Genomic DNA, 19,940 nt, shown 5'->3' with positions numbered 1-19,940 from the left:
GTGCAACTGTGCGAGAAGGTTGCTTAGTCGAAAGATAACCGTTAGAATAAAATAGAATAAAATCCATGCGACAACATTTCTTCTCGCTTCGAGTCACCGACATGTGGAACAGCCTCCCTGATAGTATCGTTGACGCTCCGAGTATGAACGCTTACAAGAACAGACTAGATGAAGCTATGCAGAAGCATATGTTCAGTCTTAAAATGCCTAGCAAATTACGGACCAGGCAATAAGTCCAGCAGCTATCTCAATCAATCGTCAGTTATGAAAAGATCGGGTTCCAAAGGCCGGATCCCTTGTGAATCAAGTCACGAAAAATTCAAGAATCGGCAACAGGCCATGGGCCTATTTCTTCAGTGCCGACATTTCTATTCTATTCTATTCTAGAAGTGTCGGCACTGAAGAAATTGACCGTTAGTAGAAAACTGCTCGAAGAAAGGTCTGAAATTGATGGACATTTCTGATTATCCTAAGTTAGCTTTGAATATTCATCTTGATTCTAGAAACTTGAAAATATAACAATAGTAAGAGTGGATTTTTTAACAAGAAAGCTAATATTTTTCATTTACAACGATTAATATGTAAAAGTATGGTGTTGTATACAAAATTATTACAAAATTGGTTCTTGTTAATGCGAAAACGTGAATAAATAGTGTCTAGAGTCATTTTTCAGATTCTTACACACAATTTGCGTTGACACATACATATCCTCCCAGTTGGCCATACGAAAATTTTTTATCTCGACAGAAATCGTGGATTTAACCGCCAGATGGCAACACTGACATATAGGCGTTTTTCTTCTAGAAGTGACAATTGTAACTTTGTGTCCACTGCAGGCTGCAAGTGTTATGCTCTACTTTTCTTGCAGCTGCGTTACACTTGCACATTGTCTTAAGAAGCATATCGCATGGATCCAAGTATCGGTTGGATCCTGCCTGAACAGCACGGACCTGCAGGTGTGTAATGTGTTAACTACGATATATACGTTTCCGCTTCATAATTTGTAATATAGTAAATGAAGCTGTTCACGTGTTGTTTCAAACTTAGTGACTTTAGCCTGGTTTTATGATTTCAACGTCGACTCGCTACTAGTCGCTACCGTGCTGTTGCCAGGTAATTTTAGAATTTAGATATTATGGTTCATGTAGTTAAGATCGATCCAGTCTGGTGGATAGTGAGTATTTACTCAATCATATCCGAAATATCAGAAAAGTGGGATAGTAAAGCCTAGAATAATTTAGGTATGTGCTGACTGGTGAAGTGGACAGATCAGCCGATGTTTATCATGTTGCCATAAGCCACTTCCTGACGTGATGCAATTCTATAGTTAATAAAAAAGAACATGGTATTTTGAGTCTGAGATTTCGAACTGCTCCTCAATATTTATGTACAGGTCCACTGCAAACTAGCTTAATCCTCAAGGCTTAAGCCATATGAGATATGACATCAGACATCAAAATTGTTTCTTGAACATGAATGGCTTATGGCACTCCCAGTGGCCACTCACTGGCCAGTACTTTGTTTAACTGCCGTCTGCCTGCTTTGGCAGCTTTGCTTATTTTGGCCTTCAACTGTACTGTTGCCAAATTGTCACTTTATGTCATCACTTCTGACTTCATACAGATTTCAGTTTTCACTAGGTATCACAATAACACAATTCAGCTAGGCTATGAACTATGGTCTATGAATCTATGATGAACATCTGATTTATAATTTTTACATTTACACGCATTCAGCTTGCATCCTGTATCAACTTAAGTCAATAGATATGCACATATCACATATTTATATTTTCAGCAATATTTATGAAATGTAGGCTATACTGCTTGAAATTCTAAGAGGTGAAAAATTTCCTCAGAAATCAGGTCAGCACAATGAGAGTGCTAGACTTGAGTAAGCCCACTAAACCAACTAACACTACTCTGCATTTTGCAATTTCTCAACATAAAAACTAGAAAACTGAAACAATGAAGCAAAGCCTAATGAACAAAGCCTGCAACACTTGGCTGTGGGTATTATTGCAGATTAACTACATCCAAAAAAAAGGGCGTTTTTTTTTTTTAATTATATGTTTTTTGGGGTGTAGATTACGAATCTGAAATCCATTTTTGGCGGTCGGCATCGGAAAACCGATTTTTTTCCGACCCAAAAATCCACACGTAGCGCACGACATCTTGAATGAAACTTACCCGTTGCACTGCAACGGGTAAAGAAGACAAAAATGTTACCCGTTGCACTGCAACGGGTAACATTTTCGTCTTCTTTGTCCATAAATCTGGAGATACATTGCCACATCGAGAGATCACAACCTAACGCCAACTCGCAGGTTGGGTTGGTTCGCCCAGGTTCCTTTTAGATCAAAATGCTATCTAAAAAAAGGAACTTGGCTGACTTAACCCAACCTAAGAGCTTTTTGTAAAATTTCGATGAACAATCCGACCCTTTATATAAAGGTGAGTGGGTAACGTAAGTTACGTAACCCCCATGTTAGTAAATAAAGGTGAGTGGGTAACGTAAGTTACGTAACCCCAATGTTAGTAAGTCGCGAAAAAAATCGGTTTTCCGATGCCGACCGCCAAAAATGGATTTCAGATTCGTAATCTACACCCCAAAAAACATATAATTAAAAAAAACACCCTTTTTTTTGGATGTAGTTAATCTGCAATAATACCTGGCTGTGTTGCAGTTTAATGCATATCTTACAGTCCTGACCACTTACACTGGGCCATATTGGGTAGTGAGTGTTTCATAGGTATTGTATAATTTGTTCACATGGTAATTTACTTGCATTTTCTGTAATTATTAGCAGGATTCCATATTCACTGAATGATTCTTTGAGTAACTACCTTGTTTTTCTTTAGCATTCAGTGCTGGCTTTAAGGTTAATTCATAAAGCAATTTGTGTACTTAATTATTCAATTAATTTCATTTATGTTGCACGGCTGGCCCAGTACTGTTGAGTTCACTTTAACTCTGCCTGTGCTCTCCCATTTAGAGCTTAACTCTCCTCCATTGCAGTGCTTAGTTCTCTCAATTTTAAATTTCCCTCTTTTATAGTTTGTTTTGTAGATATATGCACACATTATGCATGTGATATTGTTTCTAATAAAGTAATTACTTTGAAGCTTTTACACCTTAAATTCAGAAAAACATTAGCATTTCCACAATAATCTATTATTCCTATTATTGTGGCCAATTTCATTTGTTAAAAGAGGGTAACAAGTTTTTTGACACACAAGACGTGCCAAAAGCCACATACAGCAATCCCTTGATTAGCACAGTTTTAAATACCGCGGTTTTGATTAACGCGGAAAAAAAAATTGCAACCTACCCTTAATCTATACAGTGCCAGTTATGATTAGCGCGACTTTTTTTTCACAACGCATCATTTTCCCGCCTCTAGCCAGAGGTGTTACGTTCGTAACAAAAGTGTTACTTTTTGCTTATTACATCTTATGTTGTTACTTTTGCTATGACTTTTGGAAAAATTCGCCAAATGTTGTTACTTTATGAATTTCAGCCAATAATTCTTTAAATAAGGTCCCGTTCCGTAGGCACTTGTGCTGACTACAGAGTCAGTTTAACCGCGCCTTGTCTCGTTCATAACTTAAATGGTCGAGTTTGGCAATGTTTGCCGGTAAGTGCGCCATGCCGGTGCTCTAGTTACTCGTTAGCCTTCAACTGGTCAAGATTGCTGTCATATCTACTGCTCACTTTTATCAAGCTACATAATTTTCCTTGATAAATTACCGTCATAATTATGGACAAAAAGGGAACGCTTAAACGTAAAAATATCACTTTGGAGACTAAGCTCAAAATAATTAAGCATTTTTATAATGGTGAAACAAAAACGAAGATCGGTGAAGACCTAGGGTTTCCCCGAGTCAACAATACGCACAATTTTGAAAAAAATTGTCCGAGTATCAAGAGAAAGGCAAAATTGCTTCTACGTCGTACTGTGCAATTGAAATTGGATTCATTTTTCAGTAAAAAATATATGTTAATTCATTCGCATTTCTTTTATTTATTTCCCCTATTATTGAAAAAAAATATGATGAATTTTAGTGGAAAAAAAAATTATTATGTAACTTTGCTATTTATGAGGATTCATTATAATTATTCCCATATATTCTTAAATTTGATTAGCGCGGTTTTGCTTAACACGGTAAAACTCGGGGATTTATTAACCATGTTAATCAAGGGATTGCTGTAACGTATCATCTTGTTGTGGTATCCGACAGAGCTAAATTCCAACAGAGCTAAAAATTGTCCCATTTTTACCACTAATTGGTGATTTAATTTATTTAGTTGGATAATTTGTGATGTTTATTCCAACTAATTGCTTCTAGAATCTAGACTATAGCTACTTTCAACATTTTTTCTCACATACTAACATAAACTGCCTACAAGAATACCCACACAACAATGGCATAAGCATTGGATAGAATGAAATTCATAATAATTATTTCAATATTGATAAATTTACATTTGTCTATTATTGCCTTCACTAGTCAGGCACTTGGTAATTTACAATAACATACCTAGAGACTGGAGTGGGGATGATAAAACTACTGCATGGAGATGGTGTGAGGTGAGCACAAAAAGCTACATTCCCATTGCTTTAGATTTGTATCTACACACATTGACACTGAGAGGGACTGTTTGGATTCAGAAGAGGAGCCCTGTTCTTCCTTGTTGTATGATCTTTGTTGAAGAATGTTGAGGTACGATTGATGAAGGTAAAGATCGCCAGGGCATTGTGTATTAAATCTAGAAAGTCACCAATGCCATTGCATTGTTTTTTTTTAATATAGCTAAATAAATTTTTCATAAATAAAATAAAATATTGATAAATTTACATTTGTCTATTATTGCCTTCACTAGTCAGGCACTTGGTAATTTACAATAACATACCTAGAGACTGGAGTGGGGATGATAAAACTACTGCATGGAGATGGTGTGAGGTGAGCACAAAAAGCTACATTCCCATTGCTTTAGATTTGTATCTACACACATTGACACTGAGAGGGACTGTTTGGATTCAGAAGAGGAGCCCTGTTCTTCCTTGTTGTATGATCTTTGTTGAAGAATGTTGAGGTACGATTGATGAAGGTAAAGATCGCCAGGGCATTGTGTATTAAATCTAGAAAGTCACCAATGCCATTGCATTGTTTTTTTTTAATATAGCTAAATAAATTTTTCTATTTCAGGTGACCTGTGGTCCAGAGTGTGGATTAATCATCAGGGCATATGTACATCTGATGTACAAGACAGCAACATCACTTCAACTATTGGCATCAATTGCAGCACATCAAGTAGTCCCATTTCAGACCTGAGCAGCTCTGGAAGTGAAGATCAATATATTGCTAAGGACCCTTTTGAGCCGGATTGTTCAGTCTCTGAGGCTTCAGAAATGCCCTCTGTCAAGAATAACAGTAGTTCTTCCAGCATAAGCTCAAGTAAAATTACTTGTTCTGCTACAGATAATAATATATCCCAGCCTGCTCCTGAGTACATTCCTCTTGGCTCTAACTGGGACCATCCATCTAGGAATTATTCCAAGACCTCCCAGGACTATTCATTCAGAAATGATAATAAGAAAACTTCAGACCAAATCTCCAATAAAGATTCCAAGATAACTCCAGACCATTCCTCTAAGAAGGACTTCAAGAATAATTCAGACCGTATATGTGGGACCGATTCCAAGGCCAGTTCATCCTGTTCAGTTAAGCCTCAAGACAGTCATCAATTTTCAAACGGCGGTGACCAAAGTGTCACTAATGGAGTGACGTCAACCTCTAATGGTAACAATAGCAATAATGCAAGTCCATTCAGTCTAACATCGAGATTTAAGCGCAAGAGAGATAATAGGGCGTCTACCTTTGATCTGCAGCATAATGCTAGGCCACTAATTGGCAAGTTTGGAGGTTGTCCATGGATCAACCCCAATAAAAAATATGATCTTGGTGTTGTTGGGTAAGTTTTAACATGGCTTAGCTTCCCTAATCTCTTCCATATCCTAACTGACATGCACTGAATCATATGGAATTGTTGATTATATTAATCATATCATATTCACTTGTTTAGAAGTACCATACTTGTTTTATATATTTTTTTACTATTCATGGTTAGAAGTACATCCAAGAATAATTGAAGCTATATATATATGATTTTACTATATATGTAATATACAATCTAGCAAGTTTTATCTACTTTTAGGGTAAATATTTTGTTGACAAATTGTGAAAAATTAATTTAAAATTTGACTGGTCTATGGTTGCTATTAAAAACAAAAATTCCTAATTTCCTATTATTTCACCCAAGTACTATTCATAAGTTTTTTTTACATTAATCATGAAGTTGATTGTGTAATTGCAATATTAAAAACTCAGTGTTGTTATTTGAGTGAACTGGTGAAAGATTCTGTGCCTAAGGATATTTAGTTGATGCCAAAACTGAAATTAAATGTTTAGGTTGCACCAAGAAATCTGCGATCTGGCGACATGGCTGTCCCCCACAAAGGAGGAGCATCAGATGAGAGTGTGCGTCGTGCAGAGAATACAGGACGTCGTCACGGAGCTCTGGCCACATGCGAACATGCAGATCTTTGGCAGCTTCAGGACTGGACTCTACCTTCCCACCAGGTAAAATTGGTACCTATCTTAAATGATCAATTAATTAAAATTTAATTTATCATTATTATACAAAGAATGTATGTGTTCTTATCATTTTAAAACTAACTTTGGTGACATTTCCATCAATCATCTGTTTTATACTCGCTTGTTGTCCCGTTAATGGTGAATTTTTATGTAGTTTTGGTAGTAATAGTGTTTGTGAAATGAAGGTAACAGCAACATATTGTTACCGGTGTCTCAACGTGGGTGAGACGAACTCGTCGCCTACTTTGACTAACTTGTTGGTAACCAAGAATTAGTGAAACTAATATGATGACTAGAGGTTGAAAAGGAAAATGAAACGCAAATACTGGTTCTAATAACTATTGGGATCTCATACAGTGAAAGTGACAGGAAAATGACAGAATAAGGAAAATGTGTAAGACTGATAAACTGAAGCTGAACTAAAGATGATGCCAAGTAAAAATGCACACAGACCAATGAGTAAGATGCGCACCAATAACGGCTTCCAATACAAGCCAGGTAGGGGGTTTATAGGGTGCTTTAGAGCAAATCACTCAAGAGGTTAGGGACTAGGGAGATCTTTCCAGCAAATCACTTGAGAGGTTAGGGACTAGGGAGCGTGGGACAGCAATTTATACAGCACCACACTTTAGAATAGTTTTTGGCATAAATTTATGTAATCAATTACTGATCTAAACCTGACCTGAAAAGAATGAGAATTATTTTAGTTGAATTTATAAAATAGTTAAACACTTCAATATAAACACACAGTAACACACATAAGAGGGAAAAAGGGGACAACATATAAGAGGAACAAGAGGGTGTGCTGCAAAGTAGCCTAAACCACCACCGCCAACAATATAGTACAGTTAAAGTGTAAATAAAACCATCTTTAGCGTAATGTATTTGCATTATTTAATATGCAATCAAAGCACATTATTCTTCCTGGCCTGACCTGTAATTTAAGGTTTTATTAGTGATAGTGTTGACTATATTTAATCATGTGACAATAATAGCTATAGAATTGACATTAAGTGCTGTAATATTCCTTACGATTTACATTACTAATTCACGTTCCATTCCCTTGCCATCAATTATTATCTTTTAAATCTAAAGAATTATACATTTGCACCTAGTACAAGAAAAAATTTGCCTACTTCTTGGAAGATGAGAGCCCAGTTATGATCCTAACCTCCAAAATATCTTTGCAAACAATCATTTGCTCTGCATGGCTATGTTTTCTACTTCATTTGTTTTTTGCAGTGACATTGATTTGGTTGTGCTGGGCAAGTGGGACCACCTACCTCTGCGGACACTCGAGAAAGCGTTGTTGGATCGTAAAATTGCTCATCCCGAATACCTCAAAGTGCTCGACCGTGCGTCTGTGAGTATCTACTGCTAATGAGAGCTCATTTATGCTTCTATTGTTGTCCAAAGTGAGGTTAACACGTATGCCGTGAGCCCCAAAGCTAATACTTGACATATTATACCTGTAATGTACATAATTGAGTATTACATAATACATGTAATACCCGAAGCGTAGTAGGTAAGTTGTCAGTTATGATGCCCCTTCTGAAGATATCTTTTTGCAGTAAATTGACATGCCTCGTTAGGTAATTCTAAAAATTACGATTTTGATCTGATTTTCATTTTATATTTTTACACCCGACTGTCGGAAATTTCATTTGCTTTGTACTCTCTTCCCTTAAGCTATGTACTCGCATATTAAACCATTTACAAACTTCACTGGACGGTTTTAAACGAGACAAGAATAAGTCTGAATAAGGTTAGAATATACCTTAATGGGAACTTGTTGCTACTGGTAATAATTTTTTCTTTCACCACCACGCTTGACAATAGACGGAGTTTGTTCCAGTTGGCAGCCATTGTTTGGCTTTATGTTCACGACTTTGAGAAGTTTACGACGCAAGAATATTTGAGAAGTGTCACACCCACAGGCTTGCGTTTTGTTGTCAGTAGATCTAGCGATTGTTTGCTGGAATACAGAATAACAATAAATGTATAAAAACCTTAGTCACTCCTGAACACAGTTCATTGTGATATAGCATATTTAAGATATTTACTTATTTTTATACTTTCAGGTCCCTATCGTGAAGCTGACGGACGTCACAACAGACGTGAAGGTCGACATTTCGTTCAACATGAGCAGCGGCGTAAACTCGGCGCGTCTCATCAAGCAGTACAAGAAGCTGCACCCCGAGCTCTGCAAACTGGTCATGGTGCTCAAGCAATTCCTGCTGCAGCGCGACCTCAACGAAGTCTTCACGGGGGGCATTTCCTCTTACTGCCTTATTCTTATGGTTGTCAGTTTCCTTCAGGTAAATTGCATTGAATTCGGTCAAAAGTAACCTTCTTTTTTACAACGCTTCTTTTTACCTTCACTTCTTGTTGTTTGTTTATATCTACTACACTACAAATCTTATAATCGATATTTGACACACTTCTACCTCTCCAATCGATCTAAAATTTTGCACACTAGTGTAAAGTTGGAGACAATGCATAAATCAATTGAAAGAATTAATATTTTTGAAGATTTAGAAAATAATATTTTTAATATTAAAAAATTGAAAAAATAATTGTCTGCTACATATCTTATAATCGATATTTTACTCTGATCTGAACCTGTCCAATCGAACTGAAATTTTGCACACTTGCGTAAAGTCGAAGACAATGCATGAATCAATTGACAGAATAAATAATTTTGAAAAATTTAAATTTATTTTAAAATTTTAAAATAAAATTTAAAAATTATTTTCTATGTATATTTGATAATAAGATTAGAAATTCATGGTACATGTGTAACATCGGAGACACTGGATTCTTTGGAAGTGTTGTCTTTAAAAAGTAATTTTTAAATGCATATTATTAGTTGAACTTTTCGTTTTGTTCACGTTATGAAACTAAATTGGCCGTCATGTTCAATTGAAACTGTAGTTCGAAATATTTAACGTCAGAAATTGGGTGCAATTTCGATATTGGTTGAAAAAATTACAGATACTTCGAGATTCATGATGAAAGCTTACTCTAAATAACTTATGCTCGCTGTTAAAGCTGCAATATATTCGATTATAACTAGCAGCGCTAAACGTAATTGATATAGTGAATGTTGTGTTTAATGTGTTCATTTTTAATTTAATAACAATGTTTAGAAATACAGTTTGAGTAATTATAAGCAATCGCAACAAACTAGCCTCACATTTTTGTTGCTGTTTCCACTGGAGCTGTAAGAGTTAAGACCTCGAACGTTTACAGCTGCATCCTCGCCGAGAAACCTACGCCTGTTCGTCGACTGAGCTCAACCTCGGGGTTTTGCTGCTGGAATTTTTTGAGCTTTATGGTCGTCATTTTAATTACTTTAAGACTGGCATCAGAGTGAAGGGCGGCGGGGCATACATCTCCAAAGACCAGGTACGATGTTATCGAGATGCTATTAATTCACGTGATGATAGGTGGAAGTACCGATGATGGCTAAATGTGATGACAAACCTAATGACTGCGTTTCTGCATCCCAGTTCAATAGAAATGTTGTGATCTCGAATTACAGTGGCAACAATTTATCCTTCTGCATTTCGTAACCTGAAAGTTTTGCAAGCATGCACACGATAATAAATATTAATGTTCGGATATTCTAACGTGTTTCATTTAATCCTTGTGGACAGGTTCAACGTGAGCTTTCAGACGGTCAGCGCCCTAGTTTATTATGCATAGAAGATCCGTTAATCCGCGGCAACGACATCGGACGCTCGTCCTACGGCATCATGCAGGTCAAGCAGGCCTTCGAGTATGCCTACATCGTCCTAGCTCAAGTAAGTTTATATTACACATATCAACCGGCGTCACTTAACTCAGAGATAATTTTTATACTTTTGGCTTAGAGGAATCAGGAAAGTAGGTCGTAAAATATTATTATCCGCTCGGCAGTGAAGGGTAAAAACATGTCTTAATTAGTTGTTTGTGTTATTTAAAATAACTTAATAATAAACGTTGAAATTGTATTCCGAAACTTTGGGAAATAGTTGACACGAAATTAAATGGCTAGTAATTTCAGTTTAGTGTGCTGCTAATAAAATATCGCAAATCGAAACTAGAATCATACTCGTGATGTTTGACAGATTTTCCCCAATTTTTATGAATGGTGGTAGAAAGAGGGTACCATTAACTTATGGCTGTTAGCTCTAGCTCTAATTTTAGAGACTCAACAACTTGATCTTTCTTGCAGGCCGTGAACCCGCTCAATACTCTCATGAACGACCCGAACCGCAACTCCATCCTGGGACGGGTCGTGAGGATAACGGACCAAGTGATCCAGTACCGCCAGTGGATCAGGGAGATTTATTATCAGCCTGAAGATGCCAAGGGCTCTGAAGAAAGTAAGGAGTCTCACCCTCTTGATGACCTCAAACCTAGAGACCAATCAACACACCCCCTCGACTGTACACTGAAGGTCAATAATCGACCTCCAATTAATTCCTCCAGCAAGAAACGTTCACATCGAACAAGATCGCGGGAATCGTCTCTGAAGCGTAGCGACGAATCCAGCAAAACTGGGAGTGAAAATTTTGTGGATTTAGTATCTAGTTCTTCCCCCATTAAAGTTGTTGCCAGCACCGAGGAAGTAATAGAAATAGTAGATGATGGTGACAGTGATGTTGTAGTTGTATCCGAAAAGGAATCGAGTGATAAAGACTCAACTGCGACGTCAGCGGAAATTTCAGTTTCGGTAAATTGTGAGGATTCAAGTTGCTCCATTGTTGCCGATGGGGACAAATCCAGAGCCGCTCAAGGGAGGACTGTTCAGTCAAGCGTTAGACGATACAAAGTCCAACCTCAATCGCAGCATAATTCTTTATCAAGTCATGACCGCGTCAACAGAAGAAAACAGAGCAAAAAGAAGAATTAATACGGTAAATAAATAGGTGCATAATAATACATACGACGCCGTGTGTCGTCCATATGTAGAATAGAACCTCCATTGGTGCTGGACCCATGATGTTAGCGAGACGCGAATGTTTTACTCTTAAATGTAAAAACTACAAACTTTGAACCTATGTCAGTATGAGTTTGAAATAAAGAGGACTCTATCCACGACGAATTCTAATTCAACCGTTTTTCTTGCCTATTGTCATACAGTAACTGGATTTATCACATAATGACCAATTTCTTACGAGAATTTTGTTGATTCTTTGAAATCTACTTCACGCACTAATTGCACCGCACCCCTATTCCTAGCCGATAAAACTTCACCGAAGTTCATACGATTCAAAGGGAAAATGAATAGTCAAAGACCAAATACAACAGTACGGTTTAATCGCTCTCGTCTCCGTCGTCGTCATCGTTAAGTATCTTGTAGTACTTGAGGACGTAGGTGCTACTGTTGTGGCCAGTCGAGAGGACTCGAACCCAGTCCCGCATGTGGTGTTTACACAGATATTTTTGTGTCAGGTATTTAACGTACCTGAAAACAATGTCCTCGGTTATTTATCTAGATTTTAACTACATTCACTCAATTTTGCTTTCAAGTTGAATTGGTTGAAACTTAAGTTAATAAAATACATATGTAATTGATTTGTTAGGCATATAGGTATATGTATGCATCATTAATCTACACTTAACGTAATTGACACAATGAAACCAAGACATTCTGCTTAAGAACCGAGAGCATTATCAAGTAATTATAGAATATAACCATATACCAGATGGCTGAGAATAAGGTCATGAATGAAATTTTTTGAACTAATGCCAAAATCTTTTTATCAAAGTGAACATCAAGGGAGCAACAAGACATCAACTTTTTCTTCATTTAATTATAGATTTTAATCTCACTTTTTTGTGATTGGTATGGTTGACTCAACAGAAATTGTGTGGGCTTCTTCATTTAATCCTAATGTGATGTTCTCCAGGTTGTGTCTCTTGCCATTGACTTTGAAGTTCTGATCCAAGTACCGTTTCTGTGAATGGTAAAATTGGTTATAACAGTGAGTTAACTACAAACATAATTGTGAATGTATCAATGCACCGATTTTTGATTAATAAATATATAAAAAAACGCTGGAGGCCTGAAAGCACATGGAAAAATGTAACCAACATTTCTGAAAACATTCACTACGAAACCAGCAAACAAATACATCCAGTTATAGGTTTAGCTGCAGAGCGTGCATTATGCATATATATCGAGTTGCTTGTCAATTTACTTGCCGAATTACATAGATTTTATTACAGTGATCAACTAGATCTCAAAATATGGTTACCTGGTCTGTATAAAAAAAAACTAGTATACACAAAATATCCTGCAAAATTTTTAGGAGGTTTACTGAAAATGTTAGATTATGAACAACTCTCCACTCACTCAAAAGATTTAACCCCATTCTCAAGAACTTGATCTTAATTAAAAACTACAATTAACTCATTTATTCTTGGATATCAGATACCGTACAAAGCATTTTAATGCTATTGAAGGGTTTTAACAACTCTGAAGCCAAATTGGAAACACATTAGTCATTTTGTAATTGAGTTGCCATTTCTTTTATATATGGAGCTAATTAATATTCTAGAAGCAATTCCACACTTTGTAGTACTCTGATAAGTTGAGAATATTTATCTGATTATATATAATCTCAAAGTAACATAAACCTGCATAACGCACTTGATTCTCATGTCCCACTATTGGTTTATTCCACTAATTTCTATTAAATTAAAAATAATCTTGGAGACTTAATTTGACACCAAATTTGCAACTGTTGTGCCAATGCACTGAACTTGCCACCACTTTTACAGCCCCTACTGTCGTTCAAAGCAGTTTGCTTGAAATTACTTATCAAATTCATCAAAGATGATAAGTTTTTAATGCAGCGCAGCAAATAGTTGCATTGCATAGATGTCTAAAGACTGGAGTTGAGGGAATATTTTCAAGTAATAAAGACTTTCTAAATTTATTATGGTTTACTTCAGGTAAGGCAATTATTAATTATATTATTAAAATTATAATTATCAAATTATTAATTTTTATCCAAAATGTATACCTACTAAGTGTGGCCAGGAATCAAAATTATCTGAGGCTAACGGAAGTATTTAGTTCCTTAGCAAGAAGTCATACCTGAAGATAAACTCCTAGCTCATGTTTCTGATTTTACCAGGTAAAAATGGCTTTACCATGTAGCATTTGCTACATGTTGACTGTTTTCAAAGATTTGCATGAGCTCGGATGCTCTGATGATATTTGAAGAAAAAGTTATTATTCCATAAATTCATCCTTGGAGCTAATGTCATGAGCTTAGGATCTTCATAAATAAAGATTTGGGTAAAAAGGAGTTAGTTTTGAAAAGTAATGCTAAAATGACCCAAAAATATGATTCAGATTTTGTCATCAAAGAGGATTGAGTTATCACTGAACCTGATTTGCTGTTAGCAAGTAATACAGTATATACAGGTCAGAAGTATATTTACATTTGGTTCAAAGTAACTAAAAAATTGCATTGATGCCTTCAAAATCTTACCATAAAGTTCAGAGATCATTTTGTATGTAACTGCAAGGTGAATCGTATCCATTGAGGCATTTGAATGCTGCTAACATACAAACCATGGAAAATCATGCATCATTATTGAACATTCAAATTATTACATTATTATTTAAAAAGATGAAAAAATTCCTTTAACAGATGATTGATGAAAATTGCCAACACAAGTAGCTGTTATTAACATGGATGGATACAGCCAGATTGGAAGAGTAAGTACTGGAGAACTCTCACAAGAGTTGCTTGTGCGTCACCCCCTGGCCCCTGGGACCCTTGAGTGTCTGTGCCATTCATTGCACATCAGCCATTGTATAAATCATAATGCATGTTAGTCTGTGCCAAACATTGTGCATCAGCTATATAGAACGAGAATTGCCATCTATGCAGAAGTATAATAGACATCTGCCAGCCTCAATTGTAAAAGGCATATTTGGGGCAATTACTCAGCATCCTATAAAACTCTGCTTTTTCACTATGCATCATAGTGGACTTGGTTTCAAACCAGAAATTTTGTAGAATCTTTTCATTTCCTCATCAACTCAATATTTTTATCTATTTCTTATGTATGATAATGCTGGTATCTAAGATGCTTACTGGTCTACTTATAGGACTTAAAAATGAACTTGCAGTTCTAAGGGCAAGAAAAAACGTTCTTTGCCACTATGCTGGCCACAAGATTTTGAATGTATAAAAAATTAGCCTCTTTGAAACTGCAAGATTTCATTCATAAGCAGTAAAATGCCAATCTTTCAATAGCTTCTACTTATAATTTTTGGAGAATATTTCCTAATATTCAATGTATTTATATTTGCAAAAGCCATAAGCCATGGCTTTCAGCTGCTTTCCAAGTTGAAGTGAAATTAGACATTTTTTTCTAACACCATATGCATATCTTAAAATCTACAAAAATGAATAATATTACTGTTGTGTAGATTATTAGAGAACTCACAAAGTCAACCGAGTTGAGAATGCCATCCTTTGCTGGAGCTGAGCAATCAATTATGTAGGAGTGCAAGGGACCTTTGGTGGGAACAACCACTTTTGTCTTTGGAGGAGGCATCTGAAACGATAAGAAGTTTGGTAGGTATCATTGATGAAGTTGACATGCGATAGTGAAAAGGAAATATTTCTTAGAATGGAACCAATACAAAAAATTTGTTTTCAAGGAAAAAAACTAGAAATTTTTTTTATATTACCTAAACATAGTATGAAGCATTTTCAACAATGAATCTGTAAATAGTTTAAAGATTCCAAAACAACTTAACAAAAATTCTTCAATAAAAACTAATTTAATCCTTGTCCTCTCTGCACCATGTGTGGGTGATGCTTTATTGTTGGTAAAATGTTAACCATAGAAACCCAGGGCCTGTTTTGCCTGTCCTCCTGGTTTTAATGATATTAAAATTTAGTAAGTAATCTATTCTAAATATACCTGATGACTTATGTGCATAAGATTTTGGGAGAAATGGGAAAGTTTGTATTGAATATTTGCTTTAAAAGGCAGGACTTGAGGATAAATTTTTGTTTACTTACAATGCAATAATTGTGTCTAAGACTCTAAGTTGGGCCTGAAATCATGTAAGAAGTATTAATCATCCATGTAAATTTTCACATTTAGAAATTAGACTTTCAAGACATTGTAAAATTACTTCAAAAGTTGTGCCCAATGTTCATTGAAAATTTTGAATAGGCAAGACACAAGTCATATTCTTACTAAATAGCTTACTAAGACAAACTTATCAGTTAAATCTCGTAGAATAATACTGAATGCATATTTCAGGAGCATTAATGTACTCAAAAATATGAAACCCATGCTGTTAGGTATTATATTATGTGTTATGTAATAATGGTAAATGCATTTGTTCAAGTACGTTTGTTACCATGTGTAATCATTTTGTACCAATCAAGATGACTTCAAGGAAAGGAGCAAAGCTAAGATTGTTAAGGCAGGAGGACATGGACTGAGTTCTTGCAGCCTGCAGAGATAAGAAAAATCCCACATCACATCAGCCATTGCCAGTAAATTCAATGTTACATGCAAGACACACTCAGATCATCTCTTGATGATAGTCAAGGATGACTGTGTACCAGCAAACAAACTCTACTGCTGGTAGAGCATGAGATGTTGCTCTGTAACTACATTGAATATACGGTCAATAGAGGTTTTCCCATGACTGTGGCCCAAACCTTGATTGTGCCTGGTGCAGATCTGGTAGACATATTTTTGGATAGGATTTTGCTTCAGATGGTGGCTGAAGTTGCATTCTAGACAACCAGAGGCAGTCAAACTTCAAAAATTTGAATGCTTAGACTGTGGCCAAGCAATTTGTTCAATTATTGGAAATTTAAATTAAAAATTGTTTCCAGTTACTGCAAGGTGTCTTCAAATGCAATAATTTCGGTGAACTGCCCCAACATCTACAACCCTGATGGTGCTATATATGGCTGACAAGCCACTGGCTTGTTGGCCAGTGGCTTTCTTGCAAGTTTATGGCTTAGTTTTGTGGATGTGGTTTCTTTCTTTCAATATTTGTAGTGTCTGGCAGTGGACTCTACACCAGCATTTCAGCAGTCTCTTATTTGCAGTGCAATGTGCTCTGTCTTTAGGCCATAATATTTACCTCTGAGTTATAGATGAAGTGGTAAATTGTATTTTTTTAGGCTAAAAAAAATCTTTATGCTGCATTCAGAGAATTGCTGAATAGTATGCCACACTATTCTACTTAGTAACCACAGTGTCAAACTTGATTTTTTTTAAATCAGTTCACTTTAAATTTCCTCATTTACTCAAAATTTAAGCTAATGTCTCATATACAATAATGCTGGTATGAGTGGTATCCATGAAACTTCATTGGTCTCCAATTTTTTCTAACTCTTGAGTCATTGATATTGGACTCAAAAATGAACTAGAGGAAGAGTCTAAAAAATAATAACTCAGTAGTACTCACCGCAGTGAGTGACAGAGAGCGCATTTTCTTGTCAATGAAAATGTGAAGTCACGGATGGACAGACAGACAGATTGATGGAAGGACATGGTGAGCACAATAGTGCCTTTTTTCTATAAATGAGAAAATGCACTAAAAAGTCCCTGCTTGACACTTTGTTTATAACAGGCTAATTCTTTTATGCAGAACTGCTCATTACTGAAGTGTAAATTTTCTGATTAAGTAGTATCAAGGTGAATCAGGGTTGAAATGAATAGCCCTTCCAAAATTTACATAGTGAAAAGGACAGCTTCTGCTTCTACTAACCACAAATTTTAATCTTAGCTAAGGTCTCCTTAATTATGGTAGCTAGGAGAAAGATTTATTCCTTAGGGCTACATTTACTTTTGAATAAGACTGATATATAAAAACATTTAAATTAATTTGATAAACAATGATGCAAGTTGAAAGGTTGGTTCCAAACTTGGATAAACTTGGTATATTCGGACATCGTGGGTAATTCCAACACTTTGACTTTTTTCCTTTATATTAAGCTTTTTCTTAGTTCCATGTATTCGTGGATGCTGGAAATAGTGACGTCATACTTTTGCACGCCATACTATTGCCAAAACACTAGGTCTGGGCCATCTGGCAGGAAAATGTTGAGATCCAAAGAGAGACAGTGTGCATCACCCAGTCAGAACATCGAAATATGTGTCAAAGTTGATAGTTGACCTTGCTCTACCAAATAGTGATAAACTGTTTGTGTAGAAAGAATATTATGGTTTGAGACTTTTAAATATGTCTGTAAATATATAAGGAATCCTTTAAAGAGACTTGTATTTGCTGATTTCAAGTGGTAAAAAAATTAATAGATGAAGTTAAGAGATGGTTTTAGACACATAAAAACTAATTCCAACACAGCTTGGAATTAGACACACACAGCTTGCAAGAAGCTGTATGCAAAATTTAAAATCTTCTTCATTAAAAGCTTAATAGCTCCTAATTAAGTAGTGTTCAATATTCAATAGTGTTCTAATTCCAAGCTGTGTCATATTCCAATACAGCTCACACAGCAATCAGAATTCGAACACAAGAGTGTTGGCATTACGAATTTTAGAGTTCGAAGCGCGCCCGGAGTAAGTCTCACAAAATGCCTAATTTAGTCACACACAATGTCAGAATATATGGATTTGGTAGGTTTGCATTCTAAAGGCGTTTAAATAAATATGGCAACATTTTGTGACATTTCATTGTTGCTGGCGCGTAGTGCGGTGTCTTGAGAGTGATGTAAAGCAAACAGAACTTGAGTTGCGCATACGGTGTATTTTTTATAGCCACTCATTTTTTGCTACGTCCTTAAAGTGTCGGAATATACTGCGATTACCCTTCCATGTGAATTTGAGGCTATCTCTACTGTACCCCTACTCATGTTAGTGCTATTCATGCAAAAACTGTAATGACCTCATCTGGCTATGGCAACTTTAAGTGTACTGGACCAGTCATCAATATCGCTGGCAAATTAAAAATAGTTAGTACTATATACCTTGCCACTTCAGACAAGTCTTGGTAATACTTTAAATTAAGTGCATCCAAAAAAAGGTGTTTTTTTAATTATATGTTTTTTGGGATGTAGATTAAGAATCTGAAATCCATTTTTGCCGATTGGCATTGGAAATTTTTAATGGAACCTGTTCCTAACAGGCTAACTAACTGGACCAAACCTGCAAGGTTCTTGTTAATTGGCTAGGTTTTTCCGGCCGCCAGACGGACTCCAAAGTCCAAACATAGAAAAAACCTATTGGCTAGGTTTTTCTGGTTGCCGGACGGAGTACGGACTCCAAACATAGAAAAAACCTAGCCGATTAACAACAACCTCACAGGTTAGGTCCAGTTAGGAACAGGTTCCATTAAAAATTTCCGATGCTGACCGCCAAAAACAGATTTCAGCTTCTTAATCTACACCCCAAAAAACATATAGGCCTAATTAAAAAAACACCCATTTTTTGGATGCACTTAATCTAAAGTAATACCCAAGTCTTAGAAACTGTAACTTCATAATATGATTGCACAATAAAAATATTGTAGTGAAATTTTTCATACAAGTTTAAAGTAAAGTAGGCACAAGCGCACAACCGCTGGCGCTGAACCGCACAACAAGTCAATCCTGCACAGTGCACAAGCATGATTGATAGCATCACATTTAATTTTCAGCTTCTTGATATTCATTCTACTCTAGCATGTTTTCCAAAAGTATCAACTTACATGGCATTGATGGCAGATAGACTTGGGCTGTTGGGCATTAAGCCATTAACAGTTAATTTTACGGACTGAGCAAAATAAGCCTCATAATAATTTAGGCTACCTATTCTTGTTAGGTATTACCGTATTAGTAGTTATCCGAGAAATAATCTGTAAAAAATAACATTTTGTAAATGGCAAGCAAAGCTCTGCTATATGGCTCAAGTAACACATGGTTAAGTGTAAAAAATATAATTCCTTACTGTATATGGAGCGCAGATTCAGATTCTTCAGCTGTTAGGTATTTACACTTCAATGTGGTTTGTGCGGATTGCGGAGAGACCAGAAACCACGTTTAGACCTGAAGACATCAGGCAGGACAATGAGAATTGCCATTCAGAGGTAAAAAAAAGTGTCAATGAAAGAGCAATCATTTTCATGAACGTAGATTTTTTCATTTTTCCGAGAATTCAATTATTTATGCAGAATTTGAATTTATATCATGCAAAAACTGAATTTTATGTACAAATTCTGCAACTTATGCAACGCGTTCACTACTGCATTGAGTGAAGTGAAGGTCTACCACGGGAATCAAAATTAATGCG

The 19,940-nt window shown here is 36.0% G+C and overlaps 2 protein-coding genes across 3 annotated transcripts; one reads left to right on the top strand and one right to left on the bottom strand.

Moving 5' to 3' along the window:
* The first annotated feature begins 814 nt into the window (after positions 1-814).
* LOC108667583 (terminal nucleotidyltransferase 4B) lies at positions 815-11,744 on the top strand. The gene is made up of 8 exons (XM_018154624.2): positions 815-956; positions 5,211-5,976; positions 6,474-6,644; positions 7,902-8,022; positions 8,741-8,977; positions 9,912-10,067; positions 10,319-10,465; positions 10,879-11,744. The coding sequence occupies exons 1-8, from the start codon at positions 908-910 to the stop codon at positions 11,557-11,559; spliced, it is 2,328 nt and encodes a 775-aa protein (XP_018010113.1). The 5' UTR covers positions 815-907; the 3' UTR covers positions 11,560-11,744.
* Positions 11,745-11,944: 200 nt separating this feature from the next.
* On the bottom strand, positions 11,945-19,738 carry LOC108667584 (60S ribosomal protein L22). 2 transcript variants are annotated; one of them, XM_018154625.2, is made up of 4 exons: positions 19,599-19,738; positions 15,120-15,230; positions 12,483-12,607; positions 11,945-12,114 (listed from the first exon to the last, which is right to left on the bottom strand). In XM_018154625.2, the coding sequence occupies exons 2-4, from the start codon at positions 15,228-15,230 to the stop codon at positions 11,964-11,966; spliced, it is 387 nt and encodes a 128-aa protein (XP_018010114.1). In that variant the 5' UTR covers positions 19,599-19,738; the 3' UTR covers positions 11,945-11,963. The 2 variants fall into 2 exon arrangements, with proteins under 2 accessions (XP_018010114.1, XP_018010115.1); XM_018154626.2 differs by lacking the exon at positions 19,599-19,738 and adding an exon at positions 19,360-19,479.
* Positions 19,739-19,940: the final 202 nt, after the last annotated feature.

This window comes from Hyalella azteca, unplaced genomic scaffold (genome assembly GCF_000764305.2).
Source record: "Hyalella azteca isolate HAZT.00-mixed unplaced genomic scaffold, Hazt_2.0.2 contig15981, whole genome shotgun sequence".
Taxonomy (NCBI): Eukaryota; Metazoa; Arthropoda; class Malacostraca; order Amphipoda; family Hyalellidae; genus Hyalella; species Hyalella azteca.
Note: the sequence above shows the minus strand (reverse complement) of the source record. Positions and strands in the feature narration are given on the sequence as shown.

Excerpts from the sequence above, each read along its gene's own strand:
- LOC108667583 (XM_018154624.2), top strand. The coding sequence starts at position 908 with ATGGATCCAAGTATCGGTTGGATCCTGCCTGAACAGCACGGACCTGCA. Across the intron at positions 5,977-6,473 it reads TATGATCTTGGTGTTGTTGG|GTTGCACCAAGAAATCTGCG; the intron begins GTAAGTTTTAAC and ends TTAAATGTTTAG. Across the intron at positions 8,023-8,740 it reads AAGTGCTCGACCGTGCGTCT|GTCCCTATCGTGAAGCTGAC; the intron begins GTGAGTATCTAC and ends TTATACTTTCAG.
- LOC108667584 (XM_018154625.2), bottom strand. The coding sequence starts at position 15,230 with ATGCCTCCTCCAAAGACAAAAGTGGTTGTTCCCACCAAAGGTCCCTTG. Across the intron at positions 12,608-15,119 it reads TTCTCAACTCGGTTGACTTT|AAACGGTACTTGGATCAGAA; the intron begins GTGAGTTCTCTA and ends TACCATTCACAG. Across the intron at positions 12,115-12,482 it reads ACCATACCAATCACAAAAAA|GTACGTTAAATACCTGACAC; the intron begins GTGAGATTAAAA and ends CATTGTTTTCAG.